Source organism: Sapajus apella, unplaced genomic scaffold, assembly GCF_009761245.1.
Source record: "Sapajus apella isolate SASKATOON/1434 unplaced genomic scaffold, GSC_monkey_1.0 scaffold71, whole genome shotgun sequence".
Lineage (NCBI taxonomy): Eukaryota > Metazoa > Chordata > Mammalia > Primates > Cebidae > Sapajus > Sapajus apella.
Window position 1 is genome coordinate 3,457,688 of NW_022437011.1, and position 24,976 is coordinate 3,482,663.

Genomic DNA, 24,976 nt, shown 5'->3' on the forward strand with positions numbered 1-24,976 from the left:
CTTTTCTCTTTCTCTTATTCTGCTACTCCTGTTATGCATGCGTTGGTGGATGCAATGGTGTTCCACACTTATTGAGGCTCTGTGCAACTTACGCTTTGTGCAATTTTTCCTCTTCATATTTGGTTTTCTTTATTTACCTAAACTCAATGTACTGATTCTTTTTTCTGCTATGTCAAGTATTTTGTTGATGATGTAGTGAAGTTTTAATTTCCCATTATTGTATCTTTCTTATTTATTATTCATTCATTCCCTTTTTACAAATAAGCTTTAAATTTTAATGTTATTCAATTTTTGGTGAGAAACTCATCATAGTACACTTTACTTCTTTCAACATTATTTCTTCAGGCCTTTAATTATATTTCTAAGAGTTGCTTTGATTTTCTAGTGTATTAAGTTCAACATCTTAGCTCCTTCAAAGGCAATGCTATTTGCCTCCTTCACTCTCCATTCCAGTGTATATGGAGCACACTTTCCAGTGTCTTTATTTCTCATTTCTTGTTTTCTTTTTTTTTTTTTTTTTTTTGAAATGGGGCATTTTAACCACATTTTTAAAAATCTGTATCCTATTTCCTTCACATAAACTCCTGAGGCTTTGTGCTAGTGTTTTTGGTAGTTGGCCTGTTTATTAGTTCAGTGCATGTCTGGAATAATTTAGTGAAGTCTACTATACTTACAGTACATAGTCTCTGATATTTCCTTCTACATCCTGGAATATTTCATGCTAAAAATCACTGGTAGCTTTAGAGTGTCAAATATGGACCTCACACAACTTAAGTGTGCGAAGTTTAAGTGCTTCTTTCTAACAATTATGTCAAACCTATGAAACTAGCATTATTAGCCTCATATTTAAAATAAGTAAAATGTGTATTAGAAAGTGTAGACCTTGAGAACAGACTATTCAATGGTAGATGAAATGTGGACTGGATTCCCAAAGCCATTTCCAGAGAACAGGTTATGAAGTTGATTGGTTCACTAGGAAGTAGAAAGGCAGTTGCCTAGGAGATGAGGCACTTGATAATGTACACCTGATTCATGCATGAAAGAAAACGGTAAAATATAAAAACTAACATTGTGAATTTTTGAAGTTGGCGAAACTTCTGGTAAGTGCATAAATTTATACTCCATGTAGTCACCATAAAGTCATTTCAATCGATATAAAAGTATACTTACTTACAATAGAAATTTTGGAGATACTGCAAAATGGAAATCACCCTATAGAGAGTTGGTTGGATTTTAGTTTCTCTAAGAAAGAAATAAATATCAGTTATAAGCAATGTTGTAAAAAGTTATTTAAAGGCATGGAACTAATTCACTATATGCTTTGTAACTAGTAAATTTACACATTATGGAATGATTTAAATTTAATATAACTTATAACAAATAAAAGGTGAGATAAAAATGTCTATAAAACAATTTTGTATACAATTACATGCTAAAATATGAAGATAAGTTCCAAATTATTAATAGTAATTGCTCATTCTTGAGATTATATATAATTTTTAATGCATTTTGTGTTTTTTTATGTTTATTGTTTGCATTTTGTAGATGTCATCATATAATATCAAAAGTAAAATGATTGCTACCCTCTAAGCATTTTTATTGTTAGAGAAGTAGAAAGGAAACTGGACATGAAGAAAACCTTCATAAACAGAAACACAGGCCAAGACATTTTGATGTTCTAACCAATGTGCTGTTTACATTTAACTGTAGTCTAAAGGAATATGGCTGCCACTGGTGGATGATGTTAGTAAAATATGAGGGCAGTTCTGCTTTGATCTTGATGAGAAGACTTCAAATATAGCAAACACTTCTCTTTTGTTACCTTTCTGGGACCTTGTGTGAGCATTTTAGATTTTTCCATTAGAAAGGGAAGTTGAGAAGGCTGAGAGAAGATGCAATTTTAAATGTAAGGTCAATGTAGTCATTAATTATTTAAAATGTTATAGTTGAACAGACTGAAGAGTCAGTTCAAAGACATTGATGCTAAAATGTGGGTGGTTAGGTAGAGAACAGGAGACCCCTATGGTTGGTGAAGAAGGAGAAAGGAGAGAATAGTAGGATAAGAGTTCAGATCACCTGCAAAGAGCAAGAATCATTTTCATATATGACTATTCCCAACAACAATGAAGCAGAAGTGAGAAGGGAGGGTGGCTAACTATGCAAATATTTACAGACTTGTCAAAACTTCAACTTTTATGTTGAAAGAACTTAGAAATTATAGTATACTTTGAAAAAGGGAGTATTAGAGGCATGTCTCTGAATTCTATGTTGACAATATTTATTAATACAGAGAGGAAAGGTGAAATTCAGGAGCGCAGTTAGGAGACTGCTTTGCAGTGTTTCAAGAGACATATGTGTCCAGATGTTGGGAATTATGGAAATAAGGAGTTTGTTTCTTGTCATATTTTGAGGGGGAAGCTGAAAGGATTTGCTGTCTTCCACGTCAGGGTACCCAGGAGCCAGACCACAGCTGGCTGAGCAGAGTTAGTGAGTGACAGAGATCTTCAGGCAGTGGTGATGGAAAAGAAAGGAATGCTTCTGGAACTACAAACAATGGTATGCCACCATCGTTTTACTGTATCATCAAACAAGTAAAACTTGAACAAATTCGCTTCCCAACAATTCAGTCAGAACACATGTAAAGAACAGTATTTTACAAGCTTTTTCTTATCATGGTCCACACAGGAAATAATATTTATAAGGCATGCTGAGGTAAAGGGATCCTGGCATGGGCAGCCATCAGGTTGCAGGTGTACCAGGTCATGATGCCACCCAAGAGACTGATGGAGCCTATATTTGACAAACAATTCCTAATATGAAGGTTGATAATATATTTAATGACTAAAGACATCTTCTTCTTCTAAGCCACAGACATCAGCAGCAACAACTCAGGACAGTAATGTCTGCAGCCAGTATGTTAGTACAAAAGTCCTGCTTTGGCTTGGAATTGATATAAATAGGAGTGAGCTGATAATTTTCTCTTGGATACCCCCTCTTGCAACTTCTTTCCCTCCAAACTCCCAAGGTAATTATTATTACCACTGTTGTATTTGTGTAAGAGTTAAGGTTAATTTGCAAGCATTCACAATGCTTTGCAATTGATCTTTGACCTGAGGAGGTCCCAGATTTAGGCATGGCATATGAAGTAGATAACTGAGTTTCTGTCTAGATCTCTCTGTCTAGGTTCTCTCCAGGCCTTTCTGCTTTTTGACTTACCTTCACATCTCATAGTTACCAGGAAGAACCCAGATGAGAGCCTGGACTTGAGCCTTCCTTTGAGCTACATTATTAGTCAGAATTATGGGAACATGAACTTCTATACAAAATCACTTAGACTCCTAAGAAGCACTATCACTTCAAAAGAAAGACAAAGATCAGAACACTAGAAACCAATAAAAACAATTATTGCCAAAAACAAACATGAGTTGTACATAAATATAATTAGCTTGGGCTTGTGGATAAATGCAGAACTTTAAATCAAATAACCATAATAAATGTTCTTTATAGCACACAGAAAAAAAAATTAAAAATAAAAATTAGGCATATTTAGGCCATATAGGAAGCTTCAACAAACTCTAAGGAATTAGAAACTATGTAGTCTGAAATACATGTGAAAATATTTTAAATAAATAGTGAATAATAAATATATTATCCATAGGCTTAAAAATTAATAATATGTCTAATTTTTACCTTAGTTAAAATGGACATTTTGATGAAAATTGGACACTATTCAATGATTATGACAATGAAAATATCTGTTATTAATGCAAACAAATTCATATAACAAATAATCCTAAACATGTACAATGGCTCAGGATACACAGTAGATGTACATTCTTGCTCAAATAAACGATCAAAAGTGGTTGCAGATTTTGGGAAAGCAAGTTTCTCCATAGGACAATTTATTCAGAGAAATAGTTTGATAGAGGCTCAGTCTCCAACAGGTAGCTTACATGGTACTTCAGTGCATCATGCGATCCAACGGCATGGGTTACAGAGAAATAAAAATTAACCGCAATGAGATATCACTAAACCTTCACTAATGTGGCTAGAATTTTTCTGATAATACCAAATTTTGATGAGGATGTGCGTCTACTGGAAAACTTGTCCATTGTTATATAAGCGTCTGTTGATGGACTCACCTACATTGGAAAGATGTATTATTTCTCTTCAGCTCATCTTCTTCTAATCAGGTTTTCACATGTATCATTTTGCAGTATATACGTATCATTTTGACCACTTATTGTGGTCAGTAATGATGTCTACATTTTTAAAGATAAGAGTGGATTCTCATTTATCAGTTTTACTGTCTTTCAGCAACATTCGATATGGTTTATTATTTTCTTCTTCTTGATACTCTTTGGAAAACTTGGCTCCCATGATATCAAATTATCTTGGTTTTTCTCCTATATCATTTCTTACTCTGTATCTGTATCTTCTATTAATTTTTGGTTGTTGTGTCTGTGCTAGTACTCAGTGTACTGTTATTTTCTCTAGTTCCCTAAGTGATCTCATCTACTCTCATGACTTTTTATTTTTCTTATATTTCAGTAACTCCCAAATTTATGTCTCTAGTCATTGTTTCTTAGCTTCCGAGTCTTCTTATCTCCACTATGATGTTAGAGTGCTGTCAGTGCCCTGCTCAGATCCTTTTGGGCCTTACGTATCAGATCCTCTGACCACTTCCAACTCCTGGCATCTATGTCTTTTACTAATGCTTCATACTACCCCTGGGGTCCCACTATGGGAGAAAGATCCATTTTCCCACAGTTAAAACCTGCTTGATAACACCCTATTCATTGACTGTTCACTTTCCTGTCTTACTCCCACAGTCTCCTACTGATTTGTCTGGCTTTGTCTCCCAATGAAACCATTTTATACTCAAATATTTGCCACAGAATCACCTTCTGGAGAGACCCAAACTGAGATATATTTATATATATTTCTCAAACCTAATATGTAAGGCTCAAATTTTGTATTTTCAAGATATAAACACACAAAAGAAAAGAGGGAAGGAAAGCTTACATACCCCTCTGATGCTGGTCAAACGGTACCAAGTTCTAGTTATGAAAGGTGAGTAATTTCTGCAGATATAATATATAGCACGGTATCATAGGAAACAATATTGTATTGTATACTTGCAATTTGCTAAGAGGAAAGTCAAATTAAATTTGAACACACACATGTACATGGAATGGCAAGAATATGTAGAGATAACAGGTATGCTATTTAACTTGATTGTGGGATCATTTCACAATGAATGAGTATGTCAAAACTTCAAGTTGTACACCTTAAATATGTACAACTATTATATAACAATGACACTGAAGATGTGAAAATCATTTAATTTTCTTGTTTTAATATGTATTTGTTTTTTATTTCAATTAGATATTACACATTTGTCAATTAAAAACCACATCATTATCTCAAAAAATACCATAGTTCTTGTAAATTTGGATGCTAGTTTTTAAATTACAAGGCTGATTATGAATCCTGCTAACTTTCTAATAAATTTCCATTTTTCTTAAGAAAAGTGTATCCCCCTTATTACAAAACTTTTTCTAGAAGTTAGATATATGTTTTACATGGAAAGAAGCTCAATTCTATAAGTATCACAAAAGGCTCTCATTCCTTCCCAGGAGATGTTCTCTGTAACCCAAATAGGGGCACTGATTTGGGCCAAGCTTTTGACAGATTGTGATACTAGAAACATTAATATTTTTATTTCATGAAACTAAATTGCATGGAACTGATTGGAGAGGGCAAGAATATTTTTTGTTTCTGGGCCAAGCCCTTGCTCAGCTATAAACATATCTTTAAATAATCCTTAGGCATAATTACCGCATCTATTCATGCTACAGGCTTTCAACATTTGTGGCGGCAAATGGAAACAGAACTGTTCTACGAAGGTATCTGCCCTGCCATTAATGTTGGTCTGCCTGTGTCGCGTGTCGGATCTTCTGCCCAAACCAGAGCTATGAAGCAGGTGGCAGGTACCATGAACCTGGAATTGGCTCAGTATCTTGAGATTGCTGCTTTTTCCCAGTTCGGTTCTGACCTTGATGCTGCCACTCAACAACTTTTGAGTCATGGTGTGTGTCTAACTGAGTTGCTGAAGCAAGGACAGTATTCTCCCATGGCTATTGAAGAACAAGTGGCTGTTATCTATGTGGGTGTAAGGGGGTATCTTGATAAACTGGAGCCCAGCAAGATTACAAAGTTTGAGAATGCTTTCTTGTCTCATGTTGTCAGCCAGTACCAAGCCCTCTTGGGCACTATCAGAGAAAGAACTCAGAAGAATCAGATGCAAAGCTGAAAGAGATTGTAACAAACTTCTTGGCTGGATTTGAAGCTTAAGCTCCTATGGATTCACATCAAATACCAGTTCAGTTTTTTCATTGTGTGTTCTAGAAAATTAGTTCCATTTGTAAAAGAGTTACTCTCATATTTCTTATGTACAGAAATCACATGAACAATAAAAGTTCTGTAATGCATTAAAAAAAATCAAACAGGCTAGCTCTATCACACACTATGTCTTTCATTACACAAGTTCTGGAGAGAATTCTGATCTTAACAAAATGGATCCCATATTGTTCATCAGTAAAATTTAAACGTTATCAATTATTGTAATGAAACATGGATTAAGCATTAGATGTAGAAAGAACATAGTGACATAGGAGCCACTGTGAGCATAGCTCCTCACAGCTCTCCTTAAGCTTTCCTTGGATCTGAAATTAATCTCCCATCAGTCTTTGAAGCATCATCAGGGATGGGGTCAAGGAGAAAGGGACTCTAGACCACCTCCTGCTCACATCGCAGTGTTTTGGCTCCATTTCTACTTAGAACATAGTGGCTTGAATTATTCACTTTGCCCCTGTAAACACAATCTATTCAGGATATTTTGTCCTCCACATGTTTGTACGTCATTGTGCTGTGCTCATTATTATAATCTTTGTTCAGATGCAGACTACCACTGCTTCAAAGTTCAAAATTTGGAGATAGTAATCTTGCCAAACATAACCTGTGTGCACTAGGCTGTTTTCTCTTCTTAGTGGGAGATTCTAACTATTCTCCTGGCAATGAAAAAAAGGGGGGTGTTATATTTATCTGATGTTCCTGTTCATATGGCATATCTGTTTGTTTTTTGAGACAGAGTCTCACTGTGTTGGCCATGCTGGAGTACAGTGGTGTAATCTGGGCTCACTGCAGTCTTCATCTCCTAAATTCGAGTGATTATCCTGCCTCAGCCTTCCAAGTAGCTGGTATTACAGGCACGCACCACCATTCCTGGCTAATTTTTGTATTTTTAGTAGAGACACGGTTTTACCATGTTGGCCAGGCTGGTCTCGAACTCCTGACCTCAAGTGATCTGCCCATCTCAGCCTCCCAATGTGCTGGGACTACAGACGTGAGCCACCGTGCCCGGCCTCATGTTGCATATCTGTGAACTTTGCTGATAGGTTATGTATTCAGAATGATATTGGCCATCTTAAGATCTCCTATGCTGTGGTGACTTCCTGAAAATTTTGAAGGCTCATGTTTTTATATGACATTAAGTCTGAACAAACAAATGAGTGAATAAAAGTTACCAGAGTTGTAAATCTTGGTTCTGGATTCAAAATAAATCTATATGCTTACAATAGAAATGTTTAATGTATGTTATACAACAGAAAAATTTGGAAAATATTAGAATCATTAACTCAATGAGAACTAAATTCTTTCGTTGAAAATTGATAGGATATTTTGTTAGAAGCTTTGCAGCTGCCTACTCAGATACCAGTAATTCTTTCTGGATTATCCAGGGCAGAGTGATGAAGTTCCTGAAGGCAATGATTTTGTTGACAGAGCTAAAATGGCTACTCTTCAAACAGCCTATTTCAAACATAGAAGCTCCACGTTTGAAACAATCAAGGGCTTGTTCTCATTATTTGAAATATGCTTTAAAAAAGAAAATGGGAAAATGGATTGAAAAGGGGGGCAAAAGAAATGTAACTGGACTATGAGAATTACCTAACAAAATAATTTCTGTACCACATTTCATATTTCTTTAGTCAGTATTGTCATGTCATCAACAAAACCATCTGCATAAAAGATGATTTAAAGCCACTAGTTTCTTATTATACTTCACAAAAATTATTCAAAACATTAGAGAGGTACTATTTGCCAGCAGATTTCTTTACTCTCCACTCTTAAGTAACACAGGTTTTTCTCCAGGCCAATTTAACTACAACACTGGTGACACTTGAATTTCATAGAATAAATACCCTTGTAAGGTAGGAGATTTTTCTCTAGTTTTAAGTGCATAGGATGTTGGGATAGGCTGAAGTATATTTCTCTTCAGCTATAGCTCAGGCAGTGATAAAGACTGTCTTACTATACATAGTTATTTATTAGCATAATTACTATACCAAAAGGAATAGAAGAATGGTGTAGAAAAGGAAAACAGCAAATCAATAGTTAACATTTAAAAATAGAGACTTGAGAAGATCTGTAGATATTTGTATATTCTGACATGTTGTCTTCTGGTTTTTTTAGGCTGAGTATAATATATGTTCCACTAAAGTGCCCTGACATCTATGACCAAATGCAGCCAATGGCATCACATACTTCAATTTATGTGACTTTTGCTTTGCAGTTGATATGAAGAGATTGAAATATATTTACTTTTCTAGAGTGTTAAATTTTGGGTTTCAGGAGTCTAAGAAGAAAAATGAAATATTTTGTGGATTTAATCAAAACTTTTAAAGCAATCCCAATTTCTTTAAAAACATATAAAACTTACATGTCTAAAAAGTGAAATCCCAATTTCTAAAAGTGAGTTTAGTTTTTTTAATTGTACTTTGCTTTTATAAATATGTTATATGTCTGAATACTAAATTAAGTCAATTACATGAAGAAACATTGCTGATTCTGTTATTTAGTGATGCACTAGTTGTTAAAATGATGATATAGTGTTGATATTCAAATCACTGATTTCTTTCCCTTAAATTCTTCTATTCTTTAGGTAGTTTAGTGAGTTTCCCTGTAAAGAGGTTGGTTTCACCATGCAAAGATGTTGGTTATTTCTCCTGTAGAGACAGAAGAAGGGTTATATCTGATGCTTTAGGATCTAGGATTCATTGTATTTATACCCTCATGTCAAAAATTCTCACACCTTTGAAAACACTGAGAGTCACACTGGAAAATTATTCTATTGCTGAATGTTCTTTTTCTCTTTGTCTTTCGAGTGAGCCATGGTGGTCAAATTGGCTCTGTTTACTACACCATATGTTATGTAATTATTTTTTTTGGATTGAAATAAATTTTTTCCTTATAGTATTAACTGATAAATCTACTGAAGATTATATTTGTCATGGCTTATGCTAAAAAACTCAAATGAATAGGATATAATTGATCTAAAAGTGAAGACAGACCAGATAAAACATGTCTTTTGCACTCTTAAGGTCTGGGATTCTTGGAGTTTAATTCACTAACTGTATGCTACTGTTAGTTTAAATTTTAAACAACTCTTAGTTGAATACAGTATTTTAGACAAAAATTCCATTGACCTTTTACCATGTAGTAATTCTTTTGGTGAACATAAATGCTATATCTAAGAGACTATATAAACCAATTAATCTACCAATTTCCCTCTAATCACAAAGAAAGTGAAGGCATGCTATTGTTCTTATGTAAAGATTATATTTGTAATTGTGGAGCCCTGGCATTGGAAAATGGTCAGCTCACAAGTTTGTGAGAGACTTTATCAACAACAGTATACGTTTGAAAAAGGAAAGTTTTATTAGGAAGAAAGAATGCTGCAGAAGAGTACAATGGATTGCCTCAGCAAGAGGGAACTGAGCACGCAGTGGTGTATTTTCCTTAGGAGCATTGATGGACCTGAAAGTGGGAGATGAAGGGCACTTTGCATAGTAAGTGATTATATTTGTAGACATCTTGCTGCCTTAATGTCAGCAAGGCTTATACAATGAGTTTCAGCATGCATGCCTTCTGGAGATGTGTAGAAATTCTGGTTACTTACAAATTTCAAGTTGCAAAGAGGCCTGGAACCAGGTGTAGACTGTAGAAAACAGGGAAGTCTAATTACTTCTAAATTCCTCAAATAAGGAGTTTTTGTTTCCAGATGGTCTACTTGAAAGTCACCAAGTGGTTTTTGCTACCCTCAGTAATAAAATGGGATAAAAAACATTAATTTCATGCAAAATAGCTGAATTCGGTAAAATATTTAGAGTGTAGTCATTTTTACGCAATTAATGTTTGAATGACATTGTGGAAAAGTGAATTTACCTCAATCAATGTTTTCCTCAAATTAACTTAAACCAGTGGTAAATAAATATGTAAAAACTAATTTTTTCAATGCTTTAAGAAATAAATTCTCAGAACTGTGATTTTAATTTTGATTTTTAAAAACATCATAATAAAGACAATCATGAGAAAGTACTCTAGAGCAAAATAATAAACTAAGATATTTGAAATAATTTCAAAATATAATCAATCACAATAACAGTAAATGGATTAAATTTCACAATTCAAACAAGCAATTTACAATTTGAGAAAAAGTTTTCTACAAAGTGGCTGTCACACTTAAAACAATAGTGAAAAGCTGGAGCATAAGAACTTTAAAAATACAGAATTATATAAAAATACAAAAAAAGAGAAAAAAAGTGTGACAACATTAATATCAGCAAAATTTAAAGCTTAAAGCTATAAATTAGACCAAGGGAGATGGTGTAAATAATATATATCAAAAAGATAAAATACTCAAATATTTTAGCAATTTTTTCATAATTCCCATTTATATTTTAAAAAAGCCACACACACAAGGAAGAAACCAATAAATGTGGCCTAGTAATTGAAGCGCTTAAAATCTCAAAAATTGAGAATTTAATAATACAAAAAATGAGAAAATAGGAGCTAAAATTTTACTTGATTACAAAATTAACGTTTATTCAAAACATATATTTATTTTGATCAAGATGAACTACAATGTGGAGTTAAAACACACAATTTACAGCAGTCGGTTTTCTTTAAGACTTTGTGTTTTACTTATCTGTAAGCAGCCTTTTTTACTGTAGGCACATCTAGCAAGGTTTTTGGGGAGCTCACTCACGAAAATTTTGAAGAAGAACAAGTCTTTCAAAGATCAAGTGGGAAATATAACAGTATAGTAAATAAAATGTATATGTAAATGTAATTCTAACAATATTTAAAATTTACCTCAAACTGGGATGAAAAGTGGCTTCCTACTAAATTTGGGATGCAGTGTTGTTTATTGTTTTGGAAATATTCCTTGAATAGATGTATCTGTGGTATTTCAAGAACCTGGAATGCTGATTTTGACATAGCAGACACATAGTAAAAGATAATTTTGTGAACAATTAAATAATGAACCTGGAGAAATCAATGGTCGTGACAAAAGACAATGTCAGCAAATAAATCAGAGGTATTAAATATGCAACCATCTAAAAACATGGTAACTTGGCAGTTGATTTCACATTTAAAATGCATTTGTCAGATATCATGAAGCTTTTTTTCAGATTTCAAATCCCATTCTTGACAATTATAAGCACAGAATTTGCCCTTATGAACATATTTATTCTGGAAAGAATTTGTTCTGTAATAATTATAGAACCTTGTTAAGATCTTGGTTCCCAAAAAGAGTTGGAGTTTATATGTTACCTCTATTTTTTTTTTTTCCGAAATTACCTGGGAATGGTTTGCATGGTATCAAAAAATAACCTCTTCTTTTGTTCTTTTGTTTGCATATTTGTTATCTGTTTTTGGTGGCCTTTATACGTTTATTTGATTATCCAAAGTTTAAGTATCTGGCCTGGTACTATATTAATTGGTATAGAAACTTTTAATCCCTATGTTTTCTAGGTTTTCGATTATCATATTTTTGGTGTGCATCAAAATATGCCAAAGCTTCATAATTATTTCTTATAAAATGTAGCAGATAGTAATTTTAATGGCTCTATAGGGTTACATTAAAGCCCTATACCAGCTTATTTATATTATTCATTAAAAACAGATAAACTTTTGGTAATCTCCAGATTTAACTGGTCATGCAATCTGCATTTCACATGCTAATACATTTATAAGGACTAGTGTCTGTATTCATAAGGGATATTTTCTCTTCTTGTAATGTCTTTCTTTGGGTTTGGTATCAGGGTAATTTTAGCCTTCTAGAATAAATTGGTAAATGTTTTCTCCTTTGTAAAAAAATAGTTTTTGAAGTCTGGCACTGAGGCTCACGCTTTTAATCACAGCACTTTGGGGGGGCCGAGGCAGGTGGATCACCTGAGCTTGGGAGTTTGAGAACAGCCTGACCAATAAAGAGAAACCCTGTCTCTACGAACAATACAAAATTAGCTGGGCATGGTGGTGTATACCTGAAATCCCAGCTACTTGGGAGGCTGAGGCAAGAGTATTGCTTGAACCCAGGAGGTGGAGATTGTGGTGAGCCGAGATTGTGCCATTGTACTCCAGCCTGGGCAACAAGAGCAAGACTCGTCTCAAAAAAAAAAAAAAAAAAAAAAAATTTTGAAGATTTTGTAATTAAAAAATATATTTGGTGAAATTTACCATTGATGGCACATCTGGACCTGAGATTTACTTTGTGAAAACATTTTTCATTACTAATCTCTTCAGTTTTCATAGATGTATTTATATTTACTATTTATTCTGGAGCCAGTTTTGGTAATGTGTGCTTTTCCAACAATTTGTCTATATTATATAAAACTTTAAATTTCTTTTTATACTTATTAATATTCTTTTATAATATATTTAATTTCTTTACAATTGGTAGTGATGTTTCTGCTTTCATTCATGATTTTTTTTTCTTTTTAGTTTATTTTAGATTCCAGCAGTACTTGTGCATGTTTGTTACCTAAGTAAATTGCATGTCACTGAGATTTAGTGTAACAATGATCCTACCACCCAGGTAGTGAGCACAGTATTTGATAGGTAGTTTTTCCATCCACACCCCACTCCATTCTTCTCTCCTCAAGTAGTCCCCAGTTTCTATTCTTGCCATCTTTATGTCCGTGTATCTTCAGTGTTTGGCTCCCACTTATAACTGAGAACATACAGTATTTGGTTTTCTGTTTCTACTAATTAGCTTAGGATAATAGTATCCATGTTGGTACAAAGGGCATAATTTCATTTTTTTATGGCTGTGTAGTATTTCATGGTATCTATCTACCACGTTTTTTTTCTCCAGTCCACCACTGATGGGCACCTAGGTTGACTTCCTGTCTTCATGACTATGAATAAAGCTGCAATAAATATACAAATGCATGTTTCTTTGGTTAAAAAAAATCTATTTTTCTTTGGTTATATACTCAGTAATGGGATCGCTGGGCTGAATGATAGTTCTATTTTATGTTCTTTCCGAAATCTCTAAACTGCTTTTCACAGTGCTGAACTGATTTACATTCGCACCAACAATGTTTAAGCATTCCCTTTTCTCCAAAACCTTGCTAATATCTATTGTTTTTTGGCTTTTTAATAGTAGCCATTCTGACTGGTGTGAGATGGTATCTCATTATGATTTTGAATGCATTTCTCTAATGATTAGTGATGTTGAGCATCCTTCAATATATTTTTTGGTTGTATGTATATCTTTCTTTTGATAAGCATCTGTTCTGTCATCTGCCATTTTTAAATTGGGTTATTTATTTTTTACTTGTTAAATTATTTAAGTATTTTAGAGTCATTTAGTGCTACAAACTTTGTATCTCTGTTTTCTTTTATCTCCAAGAATTTTAAAATTTCTTTCTGAATTTCATTATTTAACCAAAAGTCATTCAGGAGCAAGTGGTGTAATTTCCATGTAAGTGGGTGGTTTTGAGAAATCTTGGTATTGTTTTCCATTTTTATTGTATAGTGTAGTACAAGAGTATTGTTCGTAAGATTTTAATTTTTTTGAATTTGTTGAGACTCACTTTATTGCCAAGCATTTGGTCAACCTTAGAGTATGTCCCATGTGCAGATAAGAAGAATGTATATTCTGCTGTTTTCGGGTGGATTATTCTATAAATGTCTATTAGGTTCAGTTGGTGAAGTTTTGAGTTTAAGTCTAGACTATATTTTTAAATTTTCTGCTTCAATGATAATGTTGCCAGTTGGCTGTTGAAGTATCTTACTACTATTGTGTAGTTGTAAATATTTCTTCATATGTTTGCAAGAACTAGCTTTATCAATCTGGGTTCTCCAATGTTGGGTGCATATATATTTAGAATAGTTAAGCCTTCTTTTTTAATTCATCCATTTATCATTATGTAATGTCAATCTTTGTCATTTTTGATCATTGTGGATTTAAACCTAAAGTCTGTTTTATCAACCTTTGGTCTTTTTTGTTTACCATTTGCATGTTATATCTTTCCCCATCCCTTAACTTTCAGCCTGGAAGGGTGTTATTACATGTGAGATAGGTCTCTTGAAGACAGCAGGAAGTTGGGTCTTGCTTCTTTATCTACCTTCACACTCTATTCCTTTTAAGAGGTGCATTTAGCCCATTTATATTCAAAGTACTGACATGTGAGGATTTGATCCTGCCTTCATGTTGTTAGCTAGTTGTTTTGTAGACTTAATTGTGTGGTTGCTTTATACTTTCAGTGACTTAGTACGTAAGTATGTTTTTGTGATGTAAGGTATCATTCTATTACAAGAGTTATTAAGAAATTATTTTAGGCAGGTGAAAAGGGAAAAAGAGTTCTCAGTAAAGCTTTATCTTTTAATAAAAAAAATCCCCAAAAACATTTTTTTTCAAACAGAAAGCAGCCTGAAAAACCAAATCTGTACATTCAAGTGACTAAAAGCCAGTTGTGCCCAATATGGAAGTTCCTGCTCCCTTTTCTTAGTTGCCATGTTGTGTGGGTATCACGGCAAATGGCCAGGTAGAAGGCATGTGTGCAGACATCATGGTGATTGACCAGGTAGAAGCCACATGTGTAGATGTCATGGGGACAGCCAGTTAGAAGCCACATTTGCGTAATAAAAGGTTAGGGTGGGAGTGCCAGTCTTTTTGCTCACTATGTAAATGACACACCTGGTCAAACAAACCCCCTGGACCCTATGCAAATCAGACACCATCTCCTTGAGCCTCCCACTATAACCAACTGCTTTCTGCTGCAAGGGGGGTTATTCCATTCACAGCTCACTGATTCTTTCCTCTGCTTGATACATTCTGATATTGAGAGACTCTATTAACTTTTTAGTCCAGAAAACATATCTCAGTTCCATGATTTTTGTTGGATTTTTTAAATCATTTCAATCTGTAAAATTACCCTTATACATTTCTGAATAGTTTTTCTGTGTTATTTGGGAGATCACTTAGTTTTCTTGAAACTTATCTTTTGAATTATTGATCAGAGAGTTTGCCTATCATTATATCATTAGGGTCAATCCCTATCTCCTTCTGTTGTTCATATGGGAGACTATTGTTCTCTGTTTGCTAGTCTTACTTGTGGATGTACAACCATGTTTTTGTCTTGAAGCATTAGTTATTCATTCCAGTCTTCTCTGTCTGGCTTCTTTTGTTTCTTGTTGGATGTGTTTGCTTCAAGATACTTTTGCAGTATACCTATTAAATTTGTTTTTGCTATGTCACTGCCTCTTTACAGCATACATTAGTGCCTTAAGCCTAGAGTTCCCTCAACACAAGCAAATGTTCAGAACACAGTATGTCTATATGAAGGAGGGCCCAAAGAGGATACCCCAGCAGTGTGTGTAGACTTGCAAGGGGTCTATACCCTGGAGAACCACGGAACATACTTCCTATAGCATGGTTCTGAAGAGCAGTAAATCTGATTTAGAAACTCTTTCAGCTGAGTTACAGAGCAGAGTTTTCAGGGCTGGTTTAATCATCATAGAAATGTAAATCTAAAACATCAAGATACCATCTTATACCAGTTAGAATAGCTACTATGACAAAATCAAAAAATAACGCATGTGGGGGAGACTATTGAGAAAAGAGTATAGCTTCACACTGTTGTTAGGAATGTAAATTAGTTCAGCCACGGTGGAAAGCAGTTTGGAAATTTCTAAATAATGCAAAACAGGGTACCATTTGACCCAGGTATCCCACTACTGAGTATATACCCAAAGGAAAATAAATTGTTCTACCAAAAAGACATATGCACTCATACATTTATGGTAGCACTATTCACAGTAGCAAAGTCATTGGACTCAACTTAGAAGTTGATTGAGTCAACAGTGGAGTGGATAAAGAAAATCTGGTAGTTTGACACCGTGGAATACTCCAGAGCTATACAAATGAATGAAATCATGTCCTTTTACCAGCATGCACTTGTATGTTCATTGTAGCACTATTCACAATAGCAAAGACATGGAATTAACCTAGGTGCCATTCATAGTGGATTGGACAAAGGAACTATGGTAGATACACATTATGAAATACTGTGAAGCCATAAAAAAGAGCAAAATCTTTTTTTGTTTTTTGTTTTGTTTTGCTTTTGCAGCAACATGGATGCAGCCATTACTCTAAGTGAATTAACACAGGAATAGAAAACAAAATACCACATGACATCAATTATAAGTGGGAGATAAACACTGAGTACACGTGGACACAAAAGTGAGAACAATAGACACTGTGGCTACTACAGGGAGAGGGAGGAAGGGGGATGTGGGCTGAAACCCTACTGATTGTGTACTAAGTTCACTAAGTGTGCAACAGGATCGTCAGTACCTCAAAAATCAGTATCATGCAATATACTCATGGAATAAACAAGTACTCTCTGACTCTAAAATATAATGAAGTTATTTTCAAAATTACAAGTTGAATAAATAAATGTTTTATGAATAAACTAGCCAAAGATAAGATTGAATTAGACATTTTCGTAAAATTGAAAAACTCTACTATGGAAAAATATAGAGACTGATGCAATTGAGCTCCAGTGATTTTTCTATAGCCTCAGCTCAGTAACCTCAAACTGAATCTGCATATTGTTATCATGTTAGAAACTTATAATAAGTATCAATGACTGGAATCTAATGTAGAAAATTGAGTCACAGACTTGGGGAATGAAATTCAGCACTGATATTTTCGAAATAGCATCCAGGTGGTTTTTATAAATCTATGTAGATTTTAAAACTTGAGGTTCTAGTCATATTTGTAAATTGTAATTCTTGAAATTCTACTTTTCTTAGTTTTCTTGACTACACAGCTCTCATGCGTAGGATTTTGCAGGTTTTATCTGTTTTAGGATCAATAAATAGGCTTATTATTTTCTTTCCTTCTTATTTATTTGTGTCCATCAGATGAAATTGTCCATGCCATGACTTCCTGCTTTAGATATTTCTTAGATAACCTCCGTATAAAGTAAGTTCTCTGAAAACTTCCAGGAAACTTGATTCCTCTGTGCCATATCTCTCCTGGCTCATTTGTCTTCCTTATTCAGAGATCTATAAAAAAGACTCCTCCAGATATGAGGTAGCTAAGGAGGCAAGAGTGAACAAGACAGTCAGTTTTCTTTTGCACCATTCCTTCTTGAGGTGAGTAATTTGGGGCATATGATATGGTGGCTTTTATGTGTAGGACTGCTGTCAGGATTTTTCCAGATATTGTCTTTCTAGTAATAACTGTTCCAGCTTCCATAAAAGATAAACTGAACTCTCAAAATTGCATTTGGGTACTAAATGCCACACAGAAAGTTATCCTAAACATTTTTCCACACATATTTGTTAATGCACATATTTTTTATTGATTTTAGGGGTAGAGGAGCAAAGGGAATAGTCTCTAACGAATAGAAAAGAAATACAGAATCTTAGGAGCTGTGACTGTTCTCGCATCTAATGAAGAGTAAAGGGATATAGAATCTCAGGAGCTGTGATATTCTCCCAAGTGGGAGGGTACAGGAAATCGTTCCTCTATCTTATTGTGTTCATTGAAGTTTTATAGGACCTGTGTCATAAATATTCTGAATGTTTCTCCGCAAATTTCTTTAAGGGAGAGTGAGGAAGCAAAATGGCTCACTTCTCATTGTGGATCCAAGCCAGTTTTATCATCATGTTGGCACTTTATTTTTCCTCTGGTGAGTACATTTTGTAATTCTGGGTTCATTTCTCACGTTCTAGGATTGCAGGCAAGATTTGATATCACATAGGAATAGAATTGGTTGTTGCATTTGTTTTAGTATACTTGAATTGGCAAATCAAATAACCACAGGACAAATGCCCTTTAAAGTGACATTGGTGAATCCACCTCCCCATATTACAAAAGGAGCAAAACTCTATAGTTAATATGAATGGCCACTGAATTGAGTTTAAGTACCTCAATTGAATTCTTTCTCTGCTGTGTAGGTCATATTCTTCAGTGTAATTTGTTACAATAAAGTTTCAGGTTTGATACTTTTAGTTATCAATTCTAGTATCAAAATACAGTATCAAGTAAGTCTCATTGATAACCTCTGGGATAGTCAATCTGCCTTAAATTCAAAAATTATCTATTACTGTTACTGCAAATGAAATATATAAGAACTGGAAAAACATTGAAAATAAAGCAGAAAGCTGATGCTCAATTCTGATTGAATTCTCTCTATATTTGCAAGTCATTGTCTTCCTTTGTCTTCAGTTTCCTCATCTGTAACATGCAGATAACAATGAAAATGATATCTTCAAGGGAAGGTTTTATTGAGTTAAAAGATGTAATGCATTTGAGACTGAGTGATATCAACTGTAGGAATCAGGGCTACTCCGGTGTTTCCATCTGACTTTCCTGTACACAGTCAGTGCCAGAGGAAGCTCACTTTCTGGTGTACTTTGCTCATTGAAAGACCTGCATCCATATTATCTTGCAAGACATGGATATATCACAGGGGATACTAAGTTATTTAATCTTTCTTATTTGTGCAGATACTGTAACATCTCGGTTGCTTGACAACAGGATGCCAGTAAGTTATCTCAACTTTTTTAGGAAGTCAAAAACATTTAATATTTATAAAATATTGTTATTGTGTAATTGTTATATGGAAAAATTTTACTATGTATTAAAAAGTAAAAGTGTCAATTATTGCCCCTCTTTTGGAGGTGCTATAGAAATTCCAGCACTCCAGAAGTATTCTTATTCATGCAGACATTCCTCTTCATTGGCTTTATGGTACTATATGTCATGGAAGTACAAGAGATAATCTAATTGTTTACATTTTAGCATTAACTTGTTCCCAGGATTTGGCTATTACATATAATGCTTTAGTAAATAATCTTGTACATATGTATTTCCAAAACAAATTTCTAGATATGGGAATCCTAGGACAAAAGGTAAAAATATAGGTAATTTTCCTAGAATATTGCCATAAATTTAACCATATTGGAAAAAAAATTCTCTAGTTTTCATTATTATTAAAAGTGAGAGTGCCTTGGACTTCACAGATTTGTGACCAGAGTGTCCTGTCAAGGATTTTTTATTTGCATAAATTTGTGGGTTATATGTGTAATTTTGTTACATTCATAGATTGTGTAGTGGTGAAGTCAGAACTTTTAGGGCATCCATCACCGAAATACAGCACATTGGATCCATTAAATGATTTTGCATCATCCTTTCCACTCCCCCACTCTGCTGAGTCTCCCTCCATCGTCTGTCTATATCCATGTGTACACACTGTTTTGCTCCCACTTACAAGTGTGAACATGTAGCATTTGTCTTTTTTTTTTTTTTTGCCTGATTTGTTTCATTTGATAATAGCCTCCGGTTTTATCTATGTTCCTCCAAAAGATCTGATTTCATTCTTTTTTTTAAATGACAATGCGTATCCCATTATGTATATATGTATTTTCTTTGACTAAGCATGCTGATGAACACATGGGTTGATATGATACCTTTGTTATTTTAAATAGTGCTCTAATAAACGTGAATACAGGTTTGTTTTTGATGTAATAATTTCTTTTCATTGCATAGATACCCAGTGGTAGGACAGCTGTAGTGAATGATAGTTCTACTTTCAGTTTTGTGAGAAATCTCCATTCTGTTTTTCATAGAGGTTTTATTAATTTACTTTATGATCCACAGTGTTTAAGAGTTTCCCTTTTGCCACATCTTCACCAACATCTGTTATTTTGGTATAAGTGTGCCGGAGCATTTGTATGCCTTCCTTTGAAAAACGTCTATTTTTGTCCTTTACCCAATTTTTAGTAAGATCAACAGTAATTTTGTTCAGTTTTTTGAGTTCTTTTTAAATTCTCAATATTAGCCTTCTATAACTCTTCCTATTTTGCCTTGCATCAGTGTGCCTGTCACATTTTTCTTAATTATTTTCGCTTCTTGTTTATTATTTTCTCCGGAAACCTAAACTTTGACATACTACTTATTAAGTTTGCCGTATTCACACATGGCTTTATGTTTGTAAGTATCTTCTTTGTGCTTGTTAAGTGCAAAAATTAAACAATTTTTTAAACTTTTTGTTTAATTTGGTTATTTAGAGCTTTTAATTATAAAACATTTTTATCTTGTTTCATTTTTTGTTGATAAACATATTTAAAGCTGTGAGTTTTCCTTTGATCACTGCTTTGAAATGCATCAAATTGATCCAAATGCATCAAATTAATTTTATTTTGATAAAACTCTAATTTCATCATTTATTTTCCCTTTCTCTCAAATGTTGTTGAAAATATTTTTATTTTTTCCCAGTGTGATGGGAGTTTTGGTTTCTGATTTTATCGATTTTTTTATTGTATTCAGTTGTGATTAGAATGCTACTTATATTACTTTTACTGAATAGAGCTTACTGATTATTCATTATAATCTAATATAGAACAATTTTTACTAATGTCAGCTGTGTACTTGAGAGGAAGGTATATGACTATTATCAGAGTATATCATATAATATATATCCATAAATCTTTGTTATGTTTATATTGTTTAGTCTTACTATTCTAATTTGTTTATTATGCACTGATCTGTCTTACACTGTAGGTGGTGTGTTGCAATCTCCTTCAATTATTGTGTGTATATCTACTTCTGTTACCTCTATGAGTTTTTATTACATATTTGTGCCTACTCAGTTATGTAATATATAGATATTCTCAACTATTGTATGTTTCTTATGAATTGTAGCTTCTAGCATTATAAAGTATCATTTGTTGTAATATTTAATGACTTTTAATTTGAATTCTACTCCGTTTTATAGTGGAAATTGAATACATGATTTCAGATTCTATCTTTACACTTGGCATATCTTTGCATATCTTTTTATTTTTAATTTTTAAGTTCCCTTACCTTGGATGTATATTGTATATATTCCATACATTGGGTATTTGTATGTGTGCCAAATTAAAAATGTGTTTATTTTAATTAGTGACTGTCACTTATTGGCATGTTCATTCCCACTTATTGACATGTTCATTCTCACATATTGATATGACATAAATTTGGCCTCAATAATTGTACATAAGGTTTTGTTAAAATTGCTATGTTTTTATGCTATATTGTTGTTACTTATGTCCTATGTGATTATTTTTTGTTTTTGTGTTCAATAATGCATTTCACATTAAGAAAGCTTTCATTCTTGTTCTAGTAATTAGTCTTGTATTTATATCTTTTAAATGCATGTAGTTCTCTGCTTTTTGAAATATTTATTTATTTATTGAATGTGTCTTGTTTGTTTGCCTAGGTTTTATGGTATTTCTTCCCTCTTGCCTATTTCCTATACACAAGCAGTGATTTAATTAGACTCTCTTTATCCTTCCATTCTTTCTCTTCTTAAAAATTGTAAGATGTAACTTTTTCAGAATGTGTAAACTTTATATATTATTTCACATTTTATCACTTGTGATTTAGTATTAAACAAAAATTAAATATATTAAATGCCCATGATCATTCATTTGAAAAATGGTAGCCAATAATCTCTTTTTAGATAAAGCTTTCCCATTAGTAAGATGCAAAGTTCAATATTGTTTAAGTAAGTGTAGCTTCCTTTTTTCCTCAATATTCACTGAGATCTATTTTTCATTGGGCACATTTTACTTTAATATTTATTTCTTTTTTTAACTTTTAAGTTCAGAGATACATGCACAGCTATTATAAATATATGTGCACATGTAGGTTCATTGCAGTACTTTTCACGATGTTTATTTTTAACTCGTATTTCTTTCTTGATTTCAATCAAGTATTATTTCACATATTTTTCATCAAGCCAATTTCTATTCTGAACCTCAACGTTAAATTCAAGGAGTTTGTTTTAACATACTCAATTATTTGCTGGAGATTATTTAATTGATTTTTGATTGTTTCATTAAAGTTTTCTTCTGCTTCATGGATTTCTAGTTTTGAGGCTAGGAATTTTGGCTGCAGCTATATGACTCTCAATTTTTTTTCTTGTTTATTTTCTTATAAATGTTTGATGTAGATTAAGAATATATTCGTTTCCTATATTGTTTACACAGTGGCTGTCAATGTGAGTTGGTTTACATAGTTCCTAGTGAAAAAGAGCCTTTTTCAGTCAGTACAGCAAAATGTAGTTACTTCAGTAAGGTAATGACAGGTAAGTGAGTGTGTATGTGTGTTGTTATCATTTCGCATTATTTACTTCTCTTTTATATTGCATTATTCTAAAAGTCCTCCACGTATTCCTTTTACTTTTACCAAACTTTCTCTTAAGGATATCTTTCTCCCCTCACCACCACTTCCCAACTTTTTTTTTTCTTCTCATGGAGAGATAATGGCTTTCTCAGAGTTCTACATTTAATCTCACTTACTTTGTATATCCTTCCCTCTAAACATGGTCTTGACTACCAGGTTTTCATTACAAATTTTAGTGAATGATGGGCTTTCACTAATTGATTTTAACTGCGTTCTAGGTCTTCAGCTCCCCTCTTCTCTTTGTAATTTATTACAGGATATTTTTTTTCCTCAGTGGCCTCCCTTCAACCCTGTTTTACCATCTGCTGTACTTTGCAAGAAGCTTGCTTGCACTGGGAGTTCAAGTAATAATTATTTCAAAATGTGGTCATTGTTTTATACACCTAAGTAATAAATGGAGTTTTATTCTGTCTTCTAGTATGCTGAGTACAAGTAATTTATGTGGTTTTATTAGTCGTTCTTATTAACTAAGAGTTTTGGGATAATTCTACTAGAGATTTAGGTGGTCCCCATTAGCTTTGGGCTATATGAAAGTTCAATACATTTTTTAACATATCATTTAAATTTCTGCTGTCAGTGGTTTTTTTGTATTTCAAAAATTTTTTGTAGGTACATAGTAGGTGTATATACATATAAGCTACATGAAATGTTTTGATGTGGCATGCAACGGTGTAATTTTCATATCAGAATAAATGGAGCATCCATCTCAAGCATTTATCCTTTGTGTTACAGGAAATCAAATAGCTCTTTTAGTTATTTTAAATGAACAATACATTATCGTTGTCTATCGTCCCCTTGTTGTGCTATTAAATGCCAGATCTTATTCATTCTAACTCTATGTTTTATAGCCATTAACCATCCCCACTCTCCTCTTACCCTCACTACACTTCCCAGACTCAGATAAACATCATTATACTTTCTATCTTCATGAGTTCAATTGTTTTAATTTTTAGCTACCACAATAAGTGAGAAAATGTAAATTTCATCCTTACGTGCCTGCCTACTTTTAGTTCAGAGAATGACCTACAGTTTCATCCATGTTGTTGACAATGGGAGGATCTCATTCTTTTTAATGGCTGATAGTAGTCCACTGTGCATATGTGCCACATTGTATTTCTTCATTCATCTATTGATGAACACTCTAGGTTGCTTTCAAATCTTAGTTACTGTAAATAGTGCTGCAATAAATATTATAATGCAGATATCACTTCAATATACTTATTTCCTTTCTTTTGAGTATGTACCTAACAGTGATGCTGTTGAATCATATGGCAGTTCTACTTTTAGTTTTCTGAAAAACATCAATAATATTCTCCATAGTGACTGTACTAATTTACATTTTCACCAACAGTGTATGAGGGCTCCCTTTTCTCCATATTCTCAATAGCATTTGTTACTGCCTGTCTTTTAGACACAAGCCATTTAAACTGGATCGAGGTGATATTTTATTGTACTTTTGATTTGTATTTCTCTGATGAATGATGTTGAGAAACTTTTCATATACCTGATTGCAATCTGTATGTCTCCTTTTGAGAAATGTCTATTCAGATGTTTTATCCAGTTTTTACTCAAATTACAAGAATTTTTTTTTTTTTTTTTTTTTTTTTTTACCGTTGAGTTAAGCTCTTCATATTTTGGCTATTAACCCCTTTTCAGATGAATAGTCTGCAAATGTTTTCTCCCATTCTGTGTGTTGTCTCTTCATTTTGTTGATAGTTTCCTTTGCAGTGCAGAAACTTTTTAACTTGATATGATTCTGTTTTTGCTTTGGTTCCTGTGCTGTGGGATGTTATTTCAAGAAACATTTACCCAGACCAATGTCCTGGAAAATTTCTCCCAACATTTCCTTTTAGTGTTTTCATAGTTTGAAATCTTATATTTAAGTTATTTTGATTTGATTTTTGTGATGGTAAGAGATAGGGGTCAAGTTTCATTCTTCCGCAATATGGATACCCAATTTTTCATGCACCATTTATTGAAGAGACTCTCCTTTCCCCAATGCATGCTTTTGGTACCTTTGTCAAAATGAGTTTATTTTGTATGTATGGATGGATTTACTTCTGGGTTCTCTATCTTGTTCCATTGGTGTATATGTCTGTTTTTATACCACTGTCATGCTGTTTTAATTGCTATCGATTTTCTACAGTATAATTTGAAATCTGATAACGTGGTTTCTCTGGTTTTGTTTTGTTTTTCTCTCAGGATAACTTTGAATGTTCCAGGCCTTTATGGTTCCTTGTACATTTTAATTTATTTTTATTTTTGTGAAGAATGTCATTGGTATTTTGATAGGGATTCCATTGAATCCATAAATTGCTTTCAATAGTATGGACATTTTAACAATTTTGATTTTTCACATTCATGAATGTAGAATACCTC

At 33.3% G+C, this 24,976-nt stretch overlaps 1 protein-coding gene across 9 annotated transcripts in view; it reads left to right on the forward strand.

The window, feature by feature from the left end:
* LOC116531498 (ovomucoid-like) overlaps positions 1-24,976 on the forward strand; it is a 91,493-nt gene that overhangs the window by 60,908 nt on the left and 5,609 nt on the right. For 3 of the 9 annotated variants that reach the window (XR_004260456.1, XR_004260460.1, XR_004260455.1), the window contains 2 exons: positions 17,284-18,056; positions 18,877-18,914. Coding sequence is in view for 2 of the 9 variants with exons in the window: in XM_032250295.1 (XP_032106186.1) it covers positions 17,990-18,056; positions 18,877-18,914 (105 nt within the window). In the remaining 7 variants the exon portion in view is untranslated. Of the gene's footprint in view, positions 1-16,511; positions 18,057-18,876; positions 18,915-24,976 lie in introns of those variants that run through there. The other 6 variants (XR_004260457.1, XR_004260458.1, XR_004260461.1 and 3 more) reach the window with 6 other exon arrangements.